The sequence below is a fragment of the Pantherophis guttatus genome, chromosome 5, assembly GCF_059756535.1.
Source record: "Pantherophis guttatus breed Tessera chromosome 5, ASM5975653v1, whole genome shotgun sequence".
Lineage (NCBI taxonomy): Eukaryota > Metazoa > Chordata > Lepidosauria > Squamata > Colubridae > Pantherophis > Pantherophis guttatus.
In genome coordinates, this window is record NC_142067.1 from 65,740,801 (window position 1) to 65,766,437 (window position 25,637).

At 40.7% G+C, this 25,637-nt stretch overlaps 2 protein-coding genes across 2 annotated transcripts; both read left to right on the top strand.

Annotated features, from left to right (window-relative positions):
• The first annotated feature begins 10,455 nt into the window (after nucleotides 1-10,455).
• Nucleotides 10,456-11,999, top strand: LOC148113431 (endogenous retrovirus group K member 8 Gag polyprotein-like). The gene is made up of 2 exons (XM_087871552.1): nucleotides 10,456-11,472; nucleotides 11,808-11,999. Exons 1-2 carry the CDS (start codon nucleotides 10,456-10,458, stop codon nucleotides 11,997-11,999), a joined length of 1,209 nt encoding a protein of 402 aa, XP_087727678.1.
• Nucleotides 12,000-15,106: 3,107 nt separating this feature from the next.
• Nucleotides 15,107-16,765, top strand: LOC148113432 (endogenous retrovirus group 3 member 1 Env polyprotein-like). Its single transcript, XM_087871553.1, has one exon. It carries the CDS (start codon nucleotides 15,107-15,109, stop codon nucleotides 16,763-16,765), a length of 1,659 nt encoding a protein of 552 aa, XP_087727679.1.
• The last annotated feature ends 8,872 nt before the right edge of the window (nucleotides 16,766-25,637 follow it).

The following is a 25,637-nucleotide window of genomic DNA, read 5'->3' on the forward strand; positions in this document are numbered from 1 at the left end:
TTTACGCATCCTGATTCTCAAAAGGAGCCACGACGTTAAACCAGCAGGACACTTCGGGTTCCTAAAGACTCTGCACCTAGTACGAAGGCAGTTCTGGTGGCCCCACATGAGAAAGGACGTAGACAGTTATGTAAAAAGCTGCACCATTTGTGCCACGATGAAGACAAGACCAGGGTGCCCACCTGGACTGTTGCAACCAGTAGCTGAGCCAACAAGACCATGGGAGGAGATTGCAATGGACTTTATACTAGACCTACCAAGGAGCAGTGGAAATACAGTGATCTAGACTGTAATAGACTTATTCTCCAAACAGGCACACTTCATTCCTTGTAGTGGACTGCCTTCAGCCCGCCAGTTATCCAAACTGTTCCTGAAACACATCTACCGCCTACATGGAGTCCCCAGGAGAATAATCTCCGACCGAGGGGTCCAGTTCACAGCAAAGTTCTGGAGGGAGTTTCTACGATCCATAGGGTCATCCCAAGGCCTCAGCTCAGCATTTCACCCAAGCACCAATGGGGGGGGGGCAGAAAGACTGAACGCTATGATAGAACAGTACTTAAGATGCTACGTCGACTACCAGCAGTCCAATTGGGCAGATCTCCTATCTTTTGCAGAGGTTGCATATAATAATGCTGTCCACAGCAGCACGGGGCTAACCCCGTTCAAAGTAGTGAGTGGCATGGATTTTGTCCCCATGCCAGAGTATCTGAGGGAGCCCCCTTCCTCAGTCAGTTTGACCGCCTGGATGGCAATGTTGAGAGAAACTTGGGAGAATGTTAAGAGGGCGCTGGCAAAGGCGGCTCAATCTTATAAGGAACAAGCAGACAAGCACCGAACTCCCCAAAGACCATTTCAGTTGGGAGAGAAAGTTTACCTTTCCACCAAGTACTTGAGACTTAGACTCCCAAGCAAGAAATTGGGCCCAAAATTTATAGGACCATTTCCTATAATAAAAATAATCAACCCCGGACTTCCGGTTTGCTGCTTGTCCCCGCTGGACACTCCTTCGGGATCGTCGAACCCACTGCCTGTAAGAGCCGCCTTTTTCAGCGGAATGGCGGCTCGAAAAAACTCCGTTTCCATTAGGAAACGGAGATAGAGCCGGCTGGGGTGGGTAGAGTCCTCTGCCTAATCCCAAAAGTTTTTTATTTACTTTTGGGAGGGAGCGGAAGAGACTCCCTGTATCCCCAGCCGATGCTCCGGGCTCTGGGAAATCTCTGCTACACGCAGAGCTAGGGGGCAAAAGCAAGCCTGTAAATCTGTCAAATAAATTAATTAAAGAAGATATGAGCTGGACCTTTGATTCTGAAGCGCAAGTATTCTTTTTATTCTATTTTGCCTAAGAAGTGAAGTGAAGGGAAAAAAGTTTTTTTTAAAATGGCGATTGCTGCTGCGGCTTGAAGAGAGGCTGAAAGGGAAACTCCTTCCGTTTTTAATTACAAAGTAGCGGAATGAATACTTTTGGCTGTAACTGAAGGCAAAATCTCACTCTCATTTCGGTTTTTTTTTCTTTTTTCTTTCTCTTTGAGGATCTGATATTGATCTTGGTTGGAAAAAAGTTTTTTTTTCTCTCTTTTCCAGTAAATTTTGTCTGCGTGGAAAAATGGCACTGAGACTTATAAAACTAGACAAACAGGCAGTGGGGGGGGATTCCCCCATTAATAAATTACATCAACAAGTTTTAACTCTCCAGTCACAGAAACCTGACTTTAATATAATAGAATTTCTTCTTGAGGAGATTGTAAGAAGGGATGAGATTGTGAATCAGCAACTTGAAAAATTTAAGTTGGAAATCAAAGAAATTGGTGAATTGGTGAAATCTAAGTTTGGCTTTCTGGATCGAAAGATTTTAAAAGTAGCTAATGGCTTAGCAGACTTTATGACTCAGTTGGAAGCAAATACTAACTCTAAAATGAAAGAAACTGAGGAGAATTTGGATGACAAGATCCAAAAAATTAAAAAGGATTTGGCAAACATTCAGGATAATAGTTCAGAAGACAAACTTAAAATGGAGGCTGATCGAAAGACTGTTATTGAAGAAAATGTACAACAGAGGATTGAAAGAAAAGTTTTAATGATCCAATACAATTTTACAGAATATGCAATTAGACTGAGAGGTTTGCAGGAAGATGACAGAGATGATTTAAGGAAGATATCTTCTGAAATTCTGGCTGGGATTTTAAAGGTTCAATCTGATGAAGTGTTTTGCAGGATTGACAGAATTTATAGAATAAACTCCTGGTTGGCAAAACAAAGGCAATTGCCTAGAGATGTGGTGATTTATTTTACAGACAAAGAAATTAGAAATAATATTGTCCAGAATTCTTATGATTCTGCTTTGCAATTTTGTGGAAGAAAGATTTGGATTTTTAAGGAACTCCCGCCTAAGATGTTAATGGAGAGGAAGAAATTTGGTTTTCTAGTGAATGAGTTAAAAAAAAGGAATATTCTATTTAGGTGGGACGTCCCAGTTGGTTTAATATTGAGACACCAAGGAGTAAGATACCAACTGGATACTGTCGAAAAAGCGGAAGAATTTTATCAAAAAATTTTAAAAATAAATTTAACATCTTTAGGCATAACACAGGACAAGCAAAAGGAGTTGGAAATAAAGGGAAAACATCAAATTACAGAGGCTGTGGTAGATAAACTGTCTTTGGACTCCTTGGATACCCCAGCTGGACTGTCTATAAATTTGAGAGCAGTGTCATCTGATTCTAATGTGATTAACTATCAACTTACAAACAAGTGCGTAAATCAACCAGTTGATATACAAGTGAAGGAAAAGACATATGGGATAATAAAACAAAACCAACAAGATCAATTTACAAAGCAGAATGACAACCGATCAGCTGATACACAACTTGTAGGAAGGAAATCTGGATGGAAATGCAACCCGCAAAAGAAAAAGAAAAGAAACAGATTTCGTAGAAATAGTAGTTTCTAAATCAAGCAACAGTGAAGCCAGGGATTTTAAAAAAATAAATGAACATGTGAAAAGATATTGGAGGCGAATTATCGTTTAATACTATCTTGAGGAAAGTGGCAGATCTCTGCAATGCCGTGATTTTGGGATGTGGAAAGAGCCTTACATTGTTGGATTTGAACTATCTATTTTGGATTTCTTTTACCGATAAATATATTATATCTATTTTGAGTTACAAGGCAAGAGAGTCATGCTGGGGCATGCAGAAGATCTGGCTGTTACCCACAAAGATGATGGGGATTTATAATCCTGATGAAAACCACAATTACAACTATATGGAATATAATTATAATGTCACTCGGGTGGTTGTTTTTATTTTTATATATACATGAGGATATTTATTATTGATGGGGGCAGAAGATGACTGAAGATTTTGAATAAACTGTTGCACCAGGATGCTATGTTACCCTATTATGGATGATGGATTTAACAATCTAGTGGAAAGACATCAAAGAAGATACTAAATGAATTATAAATTTAAAGTTATTGTCTTTTTTTATAAAATGGAATGTATATATAGACATATGTATATTTTAGTAGAGTGGGCAGTGGATTATATTTAGAATTGTAGTGTATGGTAATCTTGCAGGAAACTGGGTTGAAATAGGCTAGTTTAGTGATTGATTAGTTTAAGAAAAAGGATTTTTAAGACATATATTTTGGGGAGTGGAAGAATCGGATAGAACTGAACAAATGTTAAATTTGGAGAAGGCTGCTTTGAAATGTTAAATTAATATATATAATATATATAAAAGTAAAGGTTATGTTGTTGTAATAATAATAATATTTTACAAGTTTGGGGGAGGAGAAAAAGGGTAGATTGTGAAAAGCGGAGAAAAGCGGAGTTATAAGAATACTTTGCTAAGGGTCAGTACTTTGAGGAGTGAGTAAGGGCATGGTAAAATATTATGTAATTAATTATGAATTAGCTTATTGTTGTGAAGAAGAAGTCACAGGGGGGGATGGGTGGTGAGGGGGGGTTAGGGAAGAAGGGAGGAAAAGGGGGAAAAACTTGTATTTGAAAAACTTTTTCAATAAAAAAAAAATAATAATAATCAACCCCGTTACAGTGCAATTGCAGTTGCCACGGCTTTTGGGGAAAATTCACCCCGTTTTTCACAGTAGCCTTCTAAAACCTGTAGTGGGGTCTACTTTAAGGCTGATGCCACGTGAACCCCCTGGGCCCCTGGTTGTTGGGGGCCAAACACACTATGAAGTGCAGCGAATTCTTGATTCAAGATGGCACAGGGGGTGCCTCCAGTACTTAATTAAATGGAAGGGCTACCCGTTGTCAGAGGCTTCCTGGGTGAAGAGCACAAACATCCAAGCTGACCGCCTTATAGCAAAATTCCATGCAGACCACCCGGGAAAGCCGGGAGGGGGGGTGCGCAGCCAAGGAGGGGCTAATGATACTTATCTTGTTGTGCTTTTCCTTATGGGGTAGGTTACGTCGCAGAAGTGAAGGGAGAGGGGCCGGATGTCAGCGTTCCAAGTAGGCTCTCTTCCAACGCTGACATGAATGAAATGAAACAGAGAGCAGAAGCGGTGATTTATTGCTGAGATGAACTTTTACCTAGTTTTCTGCATGCAATAGATAGTGTTACCTGGGTGACAGAGGGTGGGGGCAAATTCCTGTGAAAAGAATGTGCTGAGACGAAGAGATGGATCTGCATGATGCCCAATGGGATATTGGGGTTGGAGAGCAGAAGGGGAGGTTGTTGGAAGGAGGGGCCAGTTTGGCTGCAATCAAAGTTTAGGCATGTCGTGTTTTTTCTATTCTTAAATAAAAGAGTTTCATTAGAGACTTTGCGGTTGAGAATGAAGTTTATTTAAGATAGCACCGAAGCCTGACACATTTCCTGCAAACAGCAACTCTGGACTATATACTATATTATATAAATACTATAAGAAAAATAGTTAAGAACAATTAAATAGTTAAAAGTTAAAAAGTATTGCGATATCCTAAAAGTTAAAAAGCTAAAAATTAGTTAGTTTCATGGTGATCAGAGCTATCAATGGCTACTAATTATAGACTTCTGGTGGCACCACAGGCGCTGGCAGATGCTCCTTTCGGACCGTCAGCCCTGCGATTTCGTTAAAACCGCCAAGACAGCGCAAATCAGCTGTCTGGCAGCTTGGAAACCTTCCCCTCGGGAGAAGAGAGGAAGGCGAGCAGCCGGACTAAGGTAGAGCTCTCCAAAAGCCCTAGGAACAATTCTGGGGCTTGGAGGGTGAGAGCTCCCTGGTAGTCCGGCTGAGCTCTGAATCCCAGGCTTTTCTGCTTCAAGCAGAACAAGACGCCGCGACCACCCCTGCAATCAACATTCAGATTCAAAATAAGCTTAAAGCAGGCAGAACAAAAACAGGAGTCCTAGCAACTGCAAGTACTGAACTTTAACTCTGTGCCTATACTTCTTCCTTCTAAGACTTTTAAAATGAAAGCAAAAATGGTGCCTGAACTGTAACAGGGCATGAAAGTGAAAGTTATAGTGAAAGTGATAGTTAACATCGTTAACGCTTCTAAGGCTTCTAAGGCTGTTTAAGATTATTGGATTCTACACCAAAGAAAGAAAGATTTAAAGTGGAAAGACTACAGTTTGGACTTTAAATAAACTATAATACTTACAAAAGATTTAAAAACATTTGGACTTACTGATTTGGTTGCTGTAGGAAGTATAAATTGAAAGCTAAAAATGGCTTCTAAGCAAATAAAATCTGGTTTTAAAAGTGCTGGATCGCCAGCACAACCATCAAAATTACAATCTTTGTCTACTTCAAACCCACAAATATTGACTTTGGAGGTTCTACAGGAATCTCTGCAGGACGCTTTGAAGCAACAAACTTCTTTTTTAGAGGGGAAAATTAAGGGAGTGTCTGAAGAAATGGCTGAAATTAAAGAAGTTATACAAACTCGGAATAAAGAAATAAGAGAAGACATAGTAATGGCATTTCATGGTCTGGCAAAACACACTGAATTGTTGGATGAAAGAGTAGAAGAAATTAATCAGTCCGATTTGAATTTGGAAAATAAAACGGATGAAGCTCAGACCAAGGTGGATAGGACAGACGATGAAGTGGTGATGTTACAGTATAGAGCGATGGAATTTGCCCTGAGAGTAAGAGGTTTGAGAGAACACAATCGAGAGAACTTGAGAGAGATCTTTGCAGAGGCTTTTGCAAAGATAACTGGGGAGCAACAAGCAGATCTCTCATTGCAAATTGACAAAATATATCATGTTAATTCCTGGTTTGCCAGACAGAATCAACTGCCAAGAGATATTGTGATTTACTTTACAATGAGGAGGACCCGAAATGAAATTTTACAAGCTTTCTATAAAAATAACTTCAAATTGCAAGACAAGAGGTTTTAGTGCTGAAAAAAATTCCCCCCAAAATGTTGAGAAGCAGAAAGGAGTTTACTTTCTTGGTGGATGAACTTAGAAATCAGTTCAGATGGGATGTTCCAGGTGGACTGATGGTGAATTATATGGGAGAAAGGTATCGCCTTAACACAATTTGGAAGGCAAGAGATTTTTATACTAATGTATTAAAGGCTGGATGTCCACCATCTCAGGAAATGAGGAGAAGAAAAGAAGAGCTGGCAATACAGGGACAGAAGGAAAGTAAACAGCCACAAGCTGCAGGAGAGACCTTGCTTATTGAAGAAGATTTATTGCAATTTTTTGGTACTGATCAACCTTTGGAAGTAGCAGAAAAAAGAGAAGAACCAGAAGAACAAAGGCAGACCCGTGCAGCAGCAAAGCGAAAAGAACAAGATTTAAAGATACAGCAAACTCAAATGAAAGCTCAAGGAGCTACAAAAACAGGAGCAGTGGGGGGGGAGCAAGGCCGAAGAGAAAGGTGCAGGAGGATCTTCAGCTGGTCCTTTTGATGTGAATAAAGTAGGAATTATAGCAAATAAGAAATAATGTGAATAAAAGAAAGGAATCATACAGAGTCAGATATATGGGCTCTGGGGGACCCTGTCTATTCACATTATTATAAGGGAAGATGTGCTTAGATACATGAACTCTGAGAGACCCTCTCTATTCACATTATTATAAGAGAGGAAAGTGCTTGTTGGAAATTATATTAACAAACAGTTAAACCCCATTAAGTGGTAATATATCTTCTGAGACCTAGATGTCACGAAAGGACCACCGACATGGAAAACATCTGAGTGACCTCACTGTGAATGACTCAAAGACCTATATGTTACAAAGAGTTACTTAATCCAATAAATTTACCCAAGGACAGTAGTAACTCTCCCATTAGCAACTCCGAGCACTTAAGAAAAGTTGTGTGGCTAAGATAATTTTGTAAACTAAGATTAATGCTTTAAGTAATTAGATGAACTTATTATCCATTGTATGTAACCATATAGGGAAAATCGGATGTATGATCTCATGATTAACCATATATGGAAAATGTATGATCTCACTGAATCCTTTGTCTTGGAAATGTATAAAACCGCTGTATCAGAATTCTCTCCTTGTTCAAAGCTTCATGTAAAAAAACTGGCTCTGAACCTTGCGCAATAAAGCTGTCTCTGACTGACCTAGGAATGTTGTTTAGTCCTTCCATTCCACAACACTTTTAAAGCTTCAAGGTGCCAAGAATGGCAACTAAATTTTTGACTTGGAATGTCAATGGTTTAAATTCATCACAAAAGAGAAAGAAACTATTTCATTATCTGAAACAGTTTAAAAATGATATAATTTGTCTGCAAGAAACACATATTAGCGTGACAGATCAAAAATATTTGATAAATTCAAGATTGGGAACACACTTTGTTGCATCTGCCCCAGAGAAGAAAAATGGTATAGTTATATACCTACAGACAGATTTAACAGCCAAATTAATTGAGGCAGATGCTTAAGGAAGATATATTGCAATTGAACTTTTAATAGAGGGGAAGAAAACACTTTTAATTGGAGTATATGCTCCCAACCAACAGCAAGAAAATTTTATAAGTTTTTGCATACTAAAATAATACAATGGGATTATAAATCGTGTATATTAATGGGTGATTGGAATGGAGTACTGGACACTCAAAAGGACAAAAAAGGACTACTTCAAAATATCCAAAAATGTGCAAGACTGCCCAAATCTTTTTTTGACATGATGGATGATATGGAGTTGAGAGATATTTGACAAGAACGAAATCCAGAAGAAAAGGATTTTACTTTTTTTTCTGACAGACATCAATCCCTTTCCAGGATTGATTTCATATTGATTACTAATGATTTCTTTTCTAGGGTAAAGAAGACGAAGATATGTTCAAGAATTTTATCTGATCATAGTCTGGTGTGGATGGAATTAGAGCAAGAAAAGGGACCCAGAAAGTCTTGGAGGTTAAATGAAAATTTGTTTAGATATGAGGAAAATGTGAAAGAATGTAAAAAACAAATGAAAGAATTTTTTGTTATGAATATGAACAAAGGTACACCTATGGAAATGGTCTGGGATGGAATTAAAGCATATATGAGAGGAACCTTAATACATTTGAATAATAAATATAGACATAGACAAGAAAAAAAATGGAGGGATTTAGAAGAGGAAATAAAAATGAAAGATCAGGCACTCATATTGAATCCAACAGATAAGAAAATAAAGGAAACAATAAATTTGTTACGAGGGCAGTTTAATATGTTGATGGCAGACCAAGTGGCAACTAATTTACAATATGCTAAACATAATACTTTTTGTAATGCAAATAAACCAGGTAGATGGTTAGCCTACTTGTTAAGGAAGAAACAAAAGCTACGTACTATAGAGAAGATAGAATTCAAAGGTAAAGAGGTATATCAACAAAATATGATTAAAAAAGCTTTTTTAGAATTCTGTACAAAGTTATATGTTAGTGATACAATTCAAGGTAAAGACATAGACAGATATTTACAGGAGGAGAATATTCCTGTAATTACATTAGAGCAGAGGGAAGGATTGAACCGACCAATAACTTCGGAGGAAATTATTTTAGCAATTAAACAGTTGAAGGGGGGTAAAGCTCCAGGCACAGATGGATTGACAGCTGTTTATTATAAAAATTTGCAGTTAGAAATGGTAAAACCACTTAAGGAACTATTTCAGAAGATCCAAGTTGGAGGAGATGTACCCCCTTCTTGGAGAACAGCTTTTATTTCATTGATTCCAAAGGAGGGCCAAGATCATAGTCAACCTAAGAATTATAGGCCAATATTGCTTTTAAATTACTGATTATAAGATTTTTGCTAAAATACTAGCAAATAGGTTAATGGTAATTATGCCACAAATGATTCATAATGACCAATCTGGATTTATAAGTGGGAGACAAATGAAAGGTAATGTAAGACAAATTGTAAACTTATTGGAATATCTGGAAAGGAACAACCAAGTCCCTGCAGCGCTTATCTTTTTGAATGCGGAGAAGGCATTTGATCGATTGAATTGAATTTTTATTGAAAATAATAGAAAAGATGCAGTTTGGAGAATACTTTACACAATCTATTAGAGCAATATATCAGAGACAAACAGCACAAATAATAATTAATGGTGGTTTAACAGAAACTTTAAAAATTGAAAAAGGAACAAGACAGGGATGCCCTTTGTTGTAACATGCTCAGGAGCTACGCGCAGGCATGAGAAGATCATGCTGTACCGCGTATGCGAAAAACTAGATAAAGGTTGCAACAACTCATAGATAACTGTAACAACTCACTAGCAGCTAGGATTGTAGATCTTCCCAAATTTGGGCATTGCTTCCATGTATTACTTGTACTTACATATGCATTACATGAGACATGCTGTGATTTATTACTGGCTTATGCTAACAAACCCCTCCTGCCTTTGTTTGTGTACAATAAAAGAGGCTCCCGGAGTCAGATCTGGGTTCGTCTCATCCCGAGAAAACTCGTGTCCGTGTCTTTTCTCAATATTGACTTCATGGGCGGCCCGCGGAAAACTCACATCTGGTGACCCCGACGTGATTGATATCTGTGTTGCCCACCCATCTCACCCCCGGCTGGGAATAGCCTCGCACCCAGGGACGGCCGTTGGTGAACGGAGCACCCTCCCACATCGTGAGTATGGGATCGGGTTTCTCGAAGGACCAGGCAATTCATCTCAATGAACTTCGAGATATCTGCAAATTATCTAGTGTAATCAGTCAGGCGGCGGGCAAGCCGCTTCCCATTCCCCCGAAAAAACATCTAATTAGTGTACTAAAATATCTTCAACAACACTGTCCGGCTTACCCGGAAAAGGGGTCCTTAAAAGTCTCCTTATGGATAAAATTGGGCATTTATTTCCATGAGGAACCCCGACCCCCCCCCCTGGAAGTTCTGACAACATGGCGCTTAATTGTTAAGTGCCTCCAAATTCACGAAGAAGGAATGGCATCGGCCTTAGGGAACGTTAAATCCTCGGTTCCCCCCCCGCCCCATTTGCCACCGCTGCCCTATGTAGGGGCGGTAGGGGGAAGCGAGATGAAAAATCCAGCGCCAACCGCTCCCACGGAACCTTCTTTTGAAAAACCTCCCAATCCGTGGCGCAGTGCATTGAATGAAGCCCTGGAAATGGCAAAACAAGAAGGAGACATGGAATTGGCTCAATATTGTCTCCCGGTGGAATACCAACCTAATCAGAATAATCCACAAGGGCCGCCAGTGCCGGTTTACATCCCCATTCCTTTCAGAACAATCAAAGAGTTGAAAAGCTCTGCCTCCCTCTATGGCATCCAGTCTCCCTATACAAAGGGATTAGTCAAAACCTTACTAGCAGGGAATCCGATGGTTTTGGCAGACTGGAGATTGTTGATGGGAATGATTCTGAAGCCCTCCCAATATGCAATTTGGAACTCAGAGTACCTAAAAGAAGCCAACAGAGCCATAGCAAGGGGCTTGCCTCAAAATGTTATTGCAGGGCACCTGTTGGCGGGTCCTGGATTTGATATTGGCCCGTTGCAAGCCACTGCGCCCCGCGAGTCCTTGGATTTGGTTGGCAACGCCGCTGTGGCTGCCTTGGATAAGGTGGATGATCCCACGGACGGCCCTACCAAATCCTTTGCAAAAATCATGCAGGGACCAAACGAGCCTTATCCGGAGTTCATTGATAGGCTGCAAAAGGCTTTGATCAGGCAAATTGACAATATAGAGGCTCGAATTGAATTGGTATTGAAATTGGCTTTAGAAAATGCAAATTGCGATTGCCAGAGGGTCCTTCAGCCCGTTGCTGCCAACCCCAATGCGACGCTGGCTGATTTCATCAAAGCCTGTCGTGTTGTGGGAACACGGGCATTCGAAATGGAGACCCTTGCTGTTGCATTACAAATGAATGGAAAAAATGGGAATTGTTACAACTGCGGGAAGCCGGGCCACTTCCGCAATCAGTGCCGAATGCTGCATCAGCCGCAAAGCCCATCCCCTAGAGGGGCGGGGCCAAGGCGTGACGAGGGGACTAAGCCCAGAACCATCTGTCCTCGTTGCAAGAAAGGCTATCACTGGGCAAACCAATGTCGCTCCAACCCTATTCAAAATTCGGACCAGGGAAACTAAATTCGGGGCCGCCAGCTAGCCCCACACCCAAGGCTGAGCCTCCTCCAACTCAATTTTCTCTTCGAGCCTCAGAGACCATTCATGCCAGTTTGCCTGGGAATAATTACTTTCTGCCTTTGCGCCCTGATTCCCCCCTGCCACAACTGCCTCTTTTGGTTTTTCCCGAACGAGATTTAGTTACTCAAGGCATTTTGGCATCCCCTTTTCTAACCGACTCTGCTGATCTCTCTTCTGTTGGACTGATCTTCACTACTAACTCTCCTGTTTTCATCTCCGCTGGCCAGCTGGCTGCTCAAGCTATCCCTATTACCCCGACTATGCAATCTTTTCCGTCTGATCTTCCATCTGATCTCCTTGCTATTGAACAGCCCGTACAAGCGGCGAAACCTCTGGCAACGTTTCTTTTAAATGGTCGACCTTTTACAGGACTGCTGGACACCGGCGCTGACGTTACTGTCATTCGCTCCGACGAGTGACCGGCGGATTGGGAAACTGACTCCTCCCCCTCAGTCAGGGGGGTCGGTGGCTCTCAGTCTGCCCGCGTCAGCCGCCAATGGCTTGCTGCTTCCTCCCCTCACACCTCCTCTATGGTCTATATTAAACCTGTTGTCCTTCCTCTCCATGTCAACCTATGGGGACGAGACCTCATGTCTCGGTTGACTACAAAACTCACCATAGAATGACTTTGCCCACACCTCTGTGTCTAATTCTTACCTCCCCTTCACCTGTTTGGGTTGATCAATGGCCTATGCCCCAAACCAAAGCTGATGCCTTAAAGCAACTGGTACACGAACAGCTAGAAAAAGGGCATTTGGAACCTTCTGTCAGCCCATATAACACACCCATTTTTGTATTAAAAAAGAAATCAGGCAAATGGCGCCTCCTACAGGATTTGCGCAATATCAACAGGATTATACAGCCCATGGGGCCTTTGCAATGTGGACTGCCTAATCCAAACCTGATACCCAAAGATTTTGACTTAATTGTGATTGATCTCAAGGATTGCTTTTTCTCTATTCCACTTCACCCAAAGGACCGGCAACTATTTGCATTCACCATACTTGAACACAACAATTCAGCACCAAACGCTAGATATCAATGGACAGTACTGCCTCAAGGCATGCTTAACAGTCCCACTATGTGTCAATATTATGTGCATCAGATCCTGTTGCCATTCAGGCGAAAACACCCTCAATTTTTGGTATACCACTACATGGATGACATTTTGATTGCCGCTCCTGGCCCAATGGGTACAGTGTCTAAGGAATTCCCATCACTCTTAGCTATTCTGCAGAAAGGAGGTTTGATGGTTGCTCCTGAGAAGGTACAGCTATTCTCACCCTTCTCTTACCTTGGTCACAAACTGTCTCTTGCTAGATCTACCCCCAGCCTGCCTACTTTATTTCTCCCACAAACAACTACATTGGTACAGTTACAACAGTACCTGGGCTCAGTCAATTGGGCCCGTCCATATATGGGACTGACCACCAGTCAACTGACACCCTTATTCACAGCATTAGGCGGGGGGAAACATCCTGCGGACAAAATTACATTGAACAAGGGACAGCTTGATGCTTTACAAATGGTGCAACAAGCTATGAGCAGGATATGGGTAGATCGGTGTGTGACCAACGTACCGTTAGAATTGGTCATTCTTAACACCCCCTCATTACCCACTGGAGCGTTGATTCAGAAGGTACCCAACAAAGTTTTGATACTAGAATGGATTCATTTGGCACACACACCTAGAAACACAATAGTTCAAAAAATTGAGCAAATCGCACAATTGACTATTAAAGGACATATGCGCTCCAAAGCCATGGTGGGTCAGGAACCTTCCTTCCTCCATGTCCCAATGCCTCTCCATGCTTGGGAACAATGTATGACCACCTCAGAATCCCTCCAGTGGGCCACTAATGATTGGTATGGTACTGTATCATGCCATCCCCCAAATGATTTTCGTTTTAAATTGCTCACACAACTTCCTATATCCTTTTCTTCCCCTTGCTCTTCTTCACCTCTTCCTTCTGCTCCAACAGTGTTCGCTGACAGGGGAAAAACTCACGGTGCCTGCGTCTGGCTACAGGATGGCTCTTGGATCACCAGAACAACAGGGCCCCAGACCAGTGCACAAAGATCTGAACTTGCTGCCACTATTCTTGCTTTTAACCAATTCGCTGACATGCCTTTCAACTTAATCCTGGACAGTCTTTATGTTACGCAGATCGTAAGGACTATCCATGAAGCATATATTTCTCCGACCACTGATCCTGCACTGCTGGCCTTTTTCGTGGCACTACAGCAGCTTATTACTAACCGCACCCATTTCTTCTTTGTTGCTCACATACGTAGCCATCAACCTTTCCCTGGGCCCCTTACCCAGGGAAATGAGGTGGCTGATGCCGCAGCCTCAGCTGCTAATCTCTTCCCACTACTTAAAACCCCCACCCCTTGGGAAAGCCATGCATATTTCCATCAGAACAAAAAGGCCCTGATGAAACAATTCGGAATCACCGCTGCTGAAGCCGCTGCCATCCTCCAGCAATGTCCTACATGTAGCAAACAAGCTCATGGGCTCCCCCTTGGTGTCAACCTGAGAGGAATAGGAGCCTGTGAGATTTGGCAAATGGACGTCACAAGGTACGACTCCTTTAAACCATGGAACTACCTGCATGTGACCATTGATACCTATTCTGGATTTATCATGGCAACCCCACAAAGGGGAGAGACAGTAAAACATGTCATTAATCACTGCCTGCACACCTTTGCCATCCTTGGCTGCCCTAAAGAATTAAAAACTGACAATGGGCCAGCATACACAAGCACAGTTTTTGCCTCATTTCTTAACAAATGGGGAGTGACGCACAAATTTGGAATCCCCTATAACAGTCAGGGGCAGGCAGTGATAGAAAGGGCTAATCAGACCTTGAAAAATGCCCTAGAGCGCCACACGGCTGGAGAAGGCAACCTTAATCCCCCAAATTTACCAGCCATTCAAAATTTTCTAAACCTCTGCCTTCATACCTTGAACTTTTTAAACATCGCCGGAACGCCACCGACTACGGCAGCAGAACGTCACTTCACCACCCCATCGTCTGATCCGGTCCGTCCTCTTGTTTACTTTCGCCAGCTGCCTGACCCTACCTGGAGAGGACCTGCACAACTTCTTGCCTGGGGACGTGGCTACGCTGCAGTGCAACACGATGATCGGACCTATTGGATCCCCGGGAGAAACGTCCGTCCCTATCATTGCAACCCACCAGAACCCGATAGAGCCACCGCCACCCTACGCACCCCCGCCACAGTGGCTTGACCTTTGTCGAACTACCGCGAGAACAATGCGGAAACCGATAACCCTCCCGCAATGCACCCAGCTGACCGCTTTCGCTGTACTTGCCCTCGTCATCTTTATCCTTATTTTACTTCTGGGCCACTGCAACGCTTCATTGATTCAGACCACCCCGATCCGAGCCGTTTATCACGCCAACACCACTGCCGTTATTGTCAATACTTTGGCTCCCCTCGACACTATCATTTGTGGATCCAGCATGGCGAGCCCCTACAACCCTCCAGCCGTATCCGCATGACTGCCCCTCGACAAGGAACTTACATCCTGCGCATAAACCAATTACGGCCAACTGATGCTGGACTGTACTTTTGTGATGTTACAGAAACTGCCACCTCCATTCATTCCAGTAAGGCTACTCTCCTCAATGTCCTTCCCCACAGCCCTACTCATTCCACACATGCCCATCGACAGCACCAAAATGCACATCAAAATCAGAATTGTAGCCATTGTATTACTCAAGTCAACCAAGGGACAACCACCGTCCACACCATGGTTTATTCTAATATAAAGCCTGACGGGTGCAGGACCAGCAAATCTACGTGCTTTCTGAACGGAACAGAATACCAGGTTTGCAAGAAAGGCAACAAGAGCACTTGCCACAGCCCGAAAATTGCCACCCGATACAACATCTCTGTTTGGGTAGGTTTGGGCATTGTTTCTGGAAATGCTGGGGCTGCCAACCTGAAGTACCAAAACCATACAACGCTCACCAAAGTGGACACCTGGGAGCTGGAATTCGACGTATGTGATGCAATGGACAAAATTGCCTCCACTTCATGTGGCTCCCAAGCATGGCGTAACACCTATATACACAATCATAAATATCTGTGTACCCGAAATCAACCCCAGCCGGTGGGCCGCCCCTTTCTGCGACCCTGTATAACCTGGGGCGACCCCCAAAAAACTGACTGGAGAGGAGTATGTGACTACACTGGAGGTGGTTATAAAGGCTGCTACAACCCCCTCAACACGGCCAAAAGGACTATTGACCTTTTTGCACGGGTGACTGGCTCTAATAGAATTCGCCTTCAATTTGCGAAAGACCATCCAAAAATTGAAGCCTATGGCCTTGGAATTGATGGCACTGGCAAGGATCCAGTAACCTATATGACCGCAAAGATTGAGACTCTAGAGGAGGCCAGACGAATACAATGGTCAGTCTATGACACACTTGAGACCTTGCGAGAGGAAGCCACACCTATAGTATCCACTACTGCTCAAAATCTCTTTCTGGAATTCGCTTCAAAAATTGCCCAAACCCTAGGCGTGAAAAATTGCTTCGTGTGTGGGGGCACCAACATGGGAGAGCAATGGCCGTGGGAAGTCCTTGAAGCCAACCCTGCGCTGATTAACAACATGACTGCAGCCGGAAACCTTACAATGCGACCTCAGCCCACCTCCACTACATGGACATTGACTACTAACATCATTGGCACTAACTGTTTCTATCAAAACGGCTACCACCCCGTCGGCACTCTCCTCTGTAAAGGACAATGGGATAATCATATATGGACTTCTGCTTCCAACTTCACAGAACCCACAAAACTTAATTCCACCTTCTTCTCCTACTTACTAAAGCCCAATAAACACTGGACAGCTCCTGAAGGCATGTATTGGGTCTGTGGCAACCTTGCCTATGAATATTTACCACCGAACTGGAGCGGGTCTTGCGTTCTGGGATGGATCAAACCATCGTTTTTTCTCCTCCCACTCACTGAAAAACAAACACTGGGAATTCCGCTTTACGATGACTGGCGGAAAAAGAGGGCGCTTGACAATGGGTTTGGTGGTGTTTCTGTGGGCAACTGGAAAGATGACGACTGGCCGCCCGAACGAGTCATCGCATATTATGACCCCGCCACATGGGCTGAGGACAGGTCTTACGGCTACTGAACCCCGATCTACATGCTGAACAGAATTATTCGCTTACAAGCCGTATTGGAGTTAGCAGGCCGACGCATAGATGCAGCTCTTAACACCATCGCGACCGCTCAAGACAAATTGCGCACTGCTGTGTATCAGAATCGCTTAGCCCTTGATTACCTTTTAGCAAAAGAAGGGGGAGTATGTGGAAAGTTTAACTTGACAAACTGTTGTTTACAAATAGATGAGACAGGGAAAGTTGTAGCGGACCTTACCGCTGAGTTAAGAAAGCTTGTGCATGTACCCGTACAAAAGTGGACGGGAATACTTGATGAAGGGGGTTTTTTGGGAGGAATATTCCGCAATTGGAAGCAAGCAGCGTTCATGATTGGTGTCATTCTTTTAGGCCTCCTCATGCTCCCATGCCTAATCCCCGTAATCCGGAGTATTATCCAATCCACGGTAGAGAGTGTGGTCCAAACCAGAGAAAAACATATTAACATAGCTCAAACAGACACTAACAACATACTACAGCAAAAGGCATTGCTATCTGCCCTCTCTGATGAGGAAGATGATCGTGTTTGAAAAATTAAAACAAAAAGTAGGAGATGTTGTAACATGCTCAGGAGCTACGCACAGGCATGAGAAGATCATGCTGTACCACGTATGCGAAAAACTAGATAAAGGTTGCAACAACTCATAGATAACTGTAACAACTCACTAGCAGCTAGGATTGTAGATCTTCCCAAATTTGGGCATTGCTTCCATGTATTACTTGTACTTACGTATGCATTACATGAGACATGCTGTGATTTATTACTGGCTTATGCTAACAAACCCTTCCTGCCTTTGTTTGTGTACAATAAAAGAAGCTCCCGGAGTCAGATCTGGGTTCGTCTCATCCCGAGAAAACTCGTGTCCGTGTCTTTTCTCAATATTGACTTCATGGGCGGCCTGTGGAAAACTCACACCCTTTATCACCGTTATTGTTTATTTTAACTTTGGAACCTTTATTGAATAAAATACGAGGGTCAAATAAAATAAAGGGAATTAAAATTAGACATCATGATTATAGATTAAGAGCATTTGCAGATGACTTGGTAGTTACCTTAACTCAACCAGTACAATCAGCTATAGGTTTAATGGATATAATTAGCCAATATGGACAAATGTCTGGATTTAAAATAAATAAACAAAAAACAAAGATAATAACTAAAAACATGATGGCAAAGCAAAAAGAAGAACTAGAAAGACTAACAGGATTTGAAATAGTAAAAAAGATTAAATATCTAGGGGTATATATCACAGCCTCAAATGTAAAATTATATAAAAATAATTATGAAATCTTATGGCAAGAAATACAGAAAGAGATGGAGAATTGGGGAAAACTACAATTATCTCTGTTGGGAAGAATAGCAGCAATAAAAATGAATGTTCTACCTAGATTTCTATTTTTATTCCAAATGATATCAATACTCAAGAAAGATGAAAATCTGAGGGAATGGCAGAAGGGTATTAATAATTTTGTTTGGGCAGGGAAAAGACCGAGAATAAAGTTAAAAATAATGCAAGATATACGTGAAAGAGGAGGTCTTAAAATGCCTAATTTAAGATTATACTATGAAGCAGCTGTCCTAACAATAATTAGTGATTGGATTAACTCAACAGAAGAAAGAATATTGAACATTGAAGGATATGATTTGTTATTTGGCTGGCATGCTTATTTATTATATGATAAAAAGGTGGATATCTGAGGAAACATTAATAAATAAAATCCTAGAGTGCGCAGAGATGGCTAAACTGACAAACGAGCTAAAAAATGAAGAAAATTCTAAGCACTATGAAGTATGGGGAATTTGGTATAACTGGTTAAAGAATAGGATAAAAGTATGATAATAGGCTATAGTTGCTTAAACACAAGAAATGGACTTAATTGTATAGAAATGTAGAGAATTATATAGTATTGTATAATATAATGTATAGTGATAGTTATGGATGGAATCCATCCAATATTTGATTTATGAAATGTGTAAACACCGTACCCCGGATCAAGATTGAGATTGTATTTTGTCTTTTTAAATACTAGAAAACTCAATAAAGTATATTAAAAAAAAAAAAAAAGGTGGATAAGACCTTTAAAAGCCATATATTAAGGATAGCCTTGTTACGAATTTGGAAAAAGTATCAATATAAGTTAAATTATAAGATACCTATATGGGCAATACCCAGACATGCGATAGAGAATACAAGTGTAGAACAAAAGCAAGAGGTGATTACTTATAAAGAGCTTCTTAAAATGGAGGGGGGGGGGTATTGCAGTTAAAATCTTTAAACGCATTAAAAGAAGAAAGAATAATTCAAACTTGGTTTCAGTATGGTCAGTTGCAAGCTAGATGGAAAGAAGATCAGAGAATTGGTATCATGCAGAACGAGGAAAATTTGGTAAAACAAATTAGAGACCAAGGTCGAATGCATATAAAAAGATTATACAATGTATTGATAGAAATAGATTCAGAAACGGAATTAGTTAAAGATTGTATGATAAAATGGGCACAAACTATTCAGGAACCAATAATGATGGAAACTTGGGAAAAAATATGGGTTAGAAACATAAAATTTACGCAAGCACAAAATTTAAGAGAAAAATTTTATAAAATGTTCTATAGATGGCATTTAGATCCTAAAAAGTTGGCTCGTATGTATCCAAATTTACAATCTAAGTGTTGGAGATGTGATTGTGATGATGCTACTTATTATCATATATGGTGGACTTGTAAAAAAGTTAAAGCATTTTGGATTAAAATATGGTGGATTATCCAAAATATTCTTAAAAAGAAGATAAAGTTTACTCCACAATTGTTTTTGTTGGGTATAATCACAGATTGTACGGTTATAGAGACTAAATTGATTTTAAATTTAATAACTGCAGCTAGACTTTTGGTGGCGCAATATTGGAAGAAGGAAGATTTGCCTACTATTGAAGAATGGACATTGAAAGTAGCGAATTTGGCAGAAATGGCAAAGATTTTGGCATATTTGAAAGCTCACTCACAAGAAAGATATCGGAATGGTATCGGAATGGAGAAGATGGATTGATTATATTCAAAACAAATATCGGACTAAGAAGTATCAAATAGTTTATGAATGAATAGAAAAATTAAGAGTATTTATGCTTAGTTAGTAAAAGGGGAATTAAAGTGTGAAGGAGGGATAGGAATCCTTAGTTTATTAGCTTAGTTTAGCATATGATTGTTAATTGTTATATCCTGTATTTTGTTCTGGGAAGTTCGGGGTGGGGGGTGGGGGGGTAAGAAAGGGAGGGAGGGATGGGGAAATACTTGTAATTTTTTTTTGTTTTTTTTTCTTTCTGTAAAACTCTTTAATAAAAAAAATGGCTACTAATTAAAAGGGTTTTACTTCCAATGTGACAGTTACTACAGCTCTTGAAATACTTTACTGAGACTCTTGAGTGTATGACCAATATGGTCATCTTCATATTCTCTATATGGATTCAGAGAGGTATTTGGTGGGTTTTTGTGGGATCAGAATTCAATATTCACATTCCTTTAGTCTGATCCAGCAAGGCTTCTTTCATATTGTTCTCTATATTATTTATTTGATATGTTGCTAAAAATACAAATTGAGTTATGAAGTTAAGATACCCTTCTGTGCATGTCATGTTAAGATTTCTATGTCTTTTGGGAAGTATAAGAAGCCTTCAAAGAACAAAGTCAAGCTTTTCATAAAAATATTTTAGGATCTAATACTTAAAATATCGGGATGTTAACCTTCCTTAAATCTGTACAATCTGTCATTAATATTGATTCTGCTTATATACCATCTCTGACATGACTATTGCCTGCTCTCCTTCTCACAATTAAAAATGTTACAATTGAATTCTGGATTTAATAATTTAATTTAATTCTCCTGCCCACTATGCTGTTCAAAAGTATGCAATATTGCGATAGATAAATGGGTACCACTTCGGTGGGGGAAAAAATCCAGCTGCATTCATGTGCATGGAGAGCATGAGGTGAGGCAAGACTAGCAGAGGAGCCTGGAAGAGCTAGTAAATCTGAGTGCTACTAGTTAATTGATGTAAAGCTAGTTCACCCCCTCTGATGCACCAAGGATAGGCACACTATCACCAAACATAATAAACTAGCAATCTAGGCTGTCAGGACTGCATTGTGCCTAGCATGTGTACATTTCCTGACATTGTATGCCATACGCTAAATCAGGGGTGTCAAACTGGATTTCTTTGAGGGCTGGGTCAGCATTGTAGTTCTCCTCCATGGGCTGGTGGGGGGGAGTGAGGAGGAGACCCTAACCTAACCCTAACCCTCCCCGTCCTCCAGCAGCACTCTGCCAGCCAAAAACAGACCACACGGAGGCCTCCATTGTGCACCAATGACATGTGGAGGCAACTGGGCCCCAGAGAGTGAGAACAACCAGACTGGAGACCACCCGACCAATGGGATGCTATACTAACATAGCCAGCCTCAAGACCAACCCTCCCTCAAGGCCAGTTGAAAAGATACAGATACAGAGGGATAGGCCACTTTGCATCAGCTTGAGCAACCCAAGTCAGAACCATTACCCAAGGCGCAGCCTGAATGAGGCCCCAGGCATGCCTCTGACAAGTCCTGAAAAGCCCTCCAGGCTGTAGAAGTCCCTCCACACCCAGCCGTAGGAGGGAACGCCAGCTGACGGTGACCAATCACTGGAACCTATGACAGCGAGGACGAGGGTGAAAATGACCCAATGGTGAGTGAACCTATCCGCCCTTTCATCTTCCCAATATGTCTCACAACCCCAAAAACAGAGACCCAGGGCACTCGTGTCAGATCCCTATTGTGATACTGCTATTCTAGTGGGGAGGGAACCCCAGATTCTTTTACTCACTTATTGCTCTCATCCTGTTTCCTATGTATCATGTAATTCTCTAGTTTACAACTTTTACCCTGTCACCTATTCTGCCCTGTGCTTTGATTTACCTTGAGGAATGTACAAGGGGGGAGGGCCATCTGTTTTCTCTCAGTTTGGAAGCCTCACATAAGAAGCGCATGGGAACGACTCCTTAGCTCTTTCTCAGGACGACCATTTTCACAACAACTTCACACCTGTGGATTGGCTCATTCAAAATCAAACTGAGGGGAGGGGTTTCTAACCACTTTATCATAATGGAATTGCCTGGGGGGGAACTCAGACCCTGCTTTGCATTGTCTTGCATTTCCTTTCAATAAAAGTTTCCTTTTGAAATGCTAAAGTTTCAAGAGTCCATGCTTTCTTGAACAGGAAGGAGAGGCAGGACCTTACAACTGATTTCACTTGGTCCATGCTGACATGGTGCTGCTAATAAACAACTGGATGTTTCTTGAAACTTTGTTTGAGGCTCCTGCTTGTATTAGGGCATCAGTCAGAACCGTGACAGTTAGAATGTAACATTTGACCACTGCAAACGAAAAGAGCATCATACCAAGTCAGTTCATTGATCTATCAATATACTATAATCTAATAACTGCTTTCTGGAATTTAAGTGGAAATTTCATGGATTAAAGTTGGGAATTCATCTCTTCAAAGCATTTGCCTTGTCAACACTTTTGTGTTTCTTTTACAAAAATCAGAGGTAAAGAATCTCTGATTAGCACCTATCTAGTTCAACTTCCGGGGTGGTGTCATGGTGGTGCGGTGTAGGAAGATGGGACTCCGCTCTTTTTACCCGATTTTTTGCATCTGGAGACTGGCATCGGTAAAGTTGGACCTTGTAGAGGACAGCAAAAGAAAAGGGAACACTCAGAGGCGACAGGGTGAAGGCGATCCCCCATCGCAGAGGGTGGATTCCCTGAAATCTGGCACGGAAGAGACCAGCTGCTTCTTCAGTTAGGTCCAGAGGCGTGATGGCCGAAGTAAATGGCGAGGAAGTGAAAGAGTGAAAAACAGCAGGAAGTATCAGCAGTAAAAGTTTAAGCAAATAGAACACCGTACTACTCCCTAAATTGAGGAAATCTGTCAAGAAGTGACTGAATGAGCCTCCAAAGTGTGAAAAGCGGCACCTAAGTGGTGGGAGCGGGAAAAAAAATGTAAGCAAAAAGAGACAGTATTGAATGGACTGAGAGTGAAAGTGTTTTGTGTATTGTGAATGGTGATCTGAAAGACTGCCGTGTTTAAAACTGGGAGATTTGATGCGATAGAGACAGTGTTGTGAGATTTATGCTGAGAGCAGATGAAAACAGATTTTACTTGGAAAGGAAAAAAGAAAGAGATGAAGAAGCTGTGGAGAAGGGACAGTGACTGTGAAATCTATTGATAGCAGCCATTTTTCATCTTGGAGAAACGAAAAGCAGCAGCCTCCTTTTTTGACTGTCTGGGTGATAACTTTGGAACTAGACTTAATTATAATTAATTGCTTATCTTCTACATATTTTATATATTTATACATTTACATATTTTGTATTAAATATATTCTAACATATTAATTGCTTTCCTTCCTCCTATCTATATACCTATACTTAGTTATAAAACATTTACTCTTTCATATATTGATTATAGATTTGGTTTTACTTCTTTGCCTATTATATATGTTGAATTGGAAGAAATTGTAGATTAATTTAAGATATTATATGTTTAACACTAATAAGTAAAAATATTGCTGTATATAATAGTTGATCGGTATATTAATGGTGGATAGAAAATAGAATTTACAGCTGATCAGATTAAATTTGCATTTTACTTAGTATAACTTTTGGAGAGATAAAACTGGGGCAGTGATCTAGGTAGATCTTCTCACAACATAGGATTAAATTCTTTATGGTTCGGTGGAACAATTTTTTTCAAGTACTTAAAATGTCAAACACATCTACAGTTACAAAAATGGTAAAGAATGCAACACCAGTGACAGCCTCTCCAGCAGGACAAAAATTAATAACGGACATGCCAAATACTGAGAAACTAGGATCAATTCCAAAACTATAGAACATACAAACAGCATTAAACATGATACAGGAAGTAATGATGAAAGTCCATGAACAATAATCATGAAGAAATGAATGAAGAAGTGGGTGACGTAAAGGGAGATATAAAAAAATTGGATGACAGAATGGAAAAGATTCAAGAAACAATAGCAAAAAACAAGCAAAAAATTTAAACAATAGAGGCAAGGACAGAACAAACCGAAAAGAAGTTGGAAGACACGGAGGAAAAATTAACAGCAGCAAACAGAGAGCTTGAAGAGACAATAATCCATTCAGAGTTAGAAAGATCTTCTTTCTACCTAAGATTTCAGAATGTAAAAGAAAGCAAAGAAGAAGATCTCTGTAACCTTATGATGGAAATACTGGCAGCGTCACTACAAATGAATAAACATGAAATTCAAAACAATATTGATGTGATCAAGTTCACATTAACTATGCATGATGACACAGACTTCCTCGTGAAGTTCACATATGGTTCACGAAAAAATCAACACGGGACGAAATTTACAGAACAAGAGAAGAGCAATTGATATATAAGGGAAAGGAAATAATTATACTCAAACAATTACCAAGAAGGGTCCGAGACAAAAGAAGGAATTATCAGTTTCTCTCCTCAAAATTAATAAAACAAAGAATCATGTTTTGCTGGTTAGTTCCTGAAGGAATGTTGATATCCTGGCAGGAAAAGAAAATAAGTGTAGACACGATCAACAAAGCCCAGGAATTCTATGAACAGTGTTTTGGAGAAGAATCAGATAGCAGAGAGGAACTTGAATCAAGGAGTCAAGAGGAACACCTGGCAGAGGAAATTGAAACAGACCAAGAACTGAGAGAGATGACAAAACAAGGAATTCAAGAAAGAGAAGGAGTAAAGACAAGATATCAAAAGGAGATAAAACCAAGGAGAGAAACAAGAGGGACCAATAAGTAATAAGATGAAAGAAGAGGTGAATTTGTTTTCAGTTAACATAAACGGATTAAATTCATCCATAAAAATAAGACAGACAATAACTACGTTACAAAAATTAAATATGGATATCATATACCTGCAGGAAGTGCACATACAAAAGGAAAAAAGTCATATTTTGGAAGCCCCTAAACTAGGAAAATTATTTACTTCATTAGCTGAATCGAAAAAACAGGGACTAGCAGCATATATAAAGGAATGGTTAAAACCTAAATAATTATTTGCAGATAAAGAGGGAAGGACACTATTGATAGAAATTTATATAAAACAAAAAAGAGTGGTCATTGCAATTATATATGCATCAAACATAAGGCAGAAAGAATATTATAGCAAATTATATAAACAATTAGTAACACTAGAATTAGATAACATTTGTATATTAGGAGATTTTAATGGCATTGTAGATCCAAAAAAAGACTATAAAACAGGGACAAAATAGAATTATGATAGGAAAACCCTACCAACGGTATTTTTTGACATGGCCCAAGAACTAAATTTAAAAGATACATGGAGAGAAAATAATCCACAAAAGACTCAGTATACCTTCTTCTCCAATCCCCATCAATCATGGTCCAGAATAGATATGGTGTGGATGGATCCAGAAACAGCAAAAGGAATATCAGAAATAGAAATTACAATGAACATCTGGGTGGGCCATAGTCTGATAACAATTAAATGGAAAGGAGAAGTAAAGAAGAAAGGGAGGTGGACCATAAACCAGAGAGTCTTGAAAGAGGCCTTGAAAGAGGCGGTGGTGAGGCCTCTCCTCAAGAAGCCTTCCCTGGATCCGGCAGTATTAGCCAACTATCGTCCTGTCTCCAACCTTCGCTTTGTGGCGAAGGTTGTTGAGAGTGTGGTCACACGACAGTTTCCGCAGTACCTGGAGGAAACGTCTTATCTAGATCCGTTCCAGTCGGGTTTCAGGCCCGGGCACAGCACGGAAACAGCATTGGTCGCATTG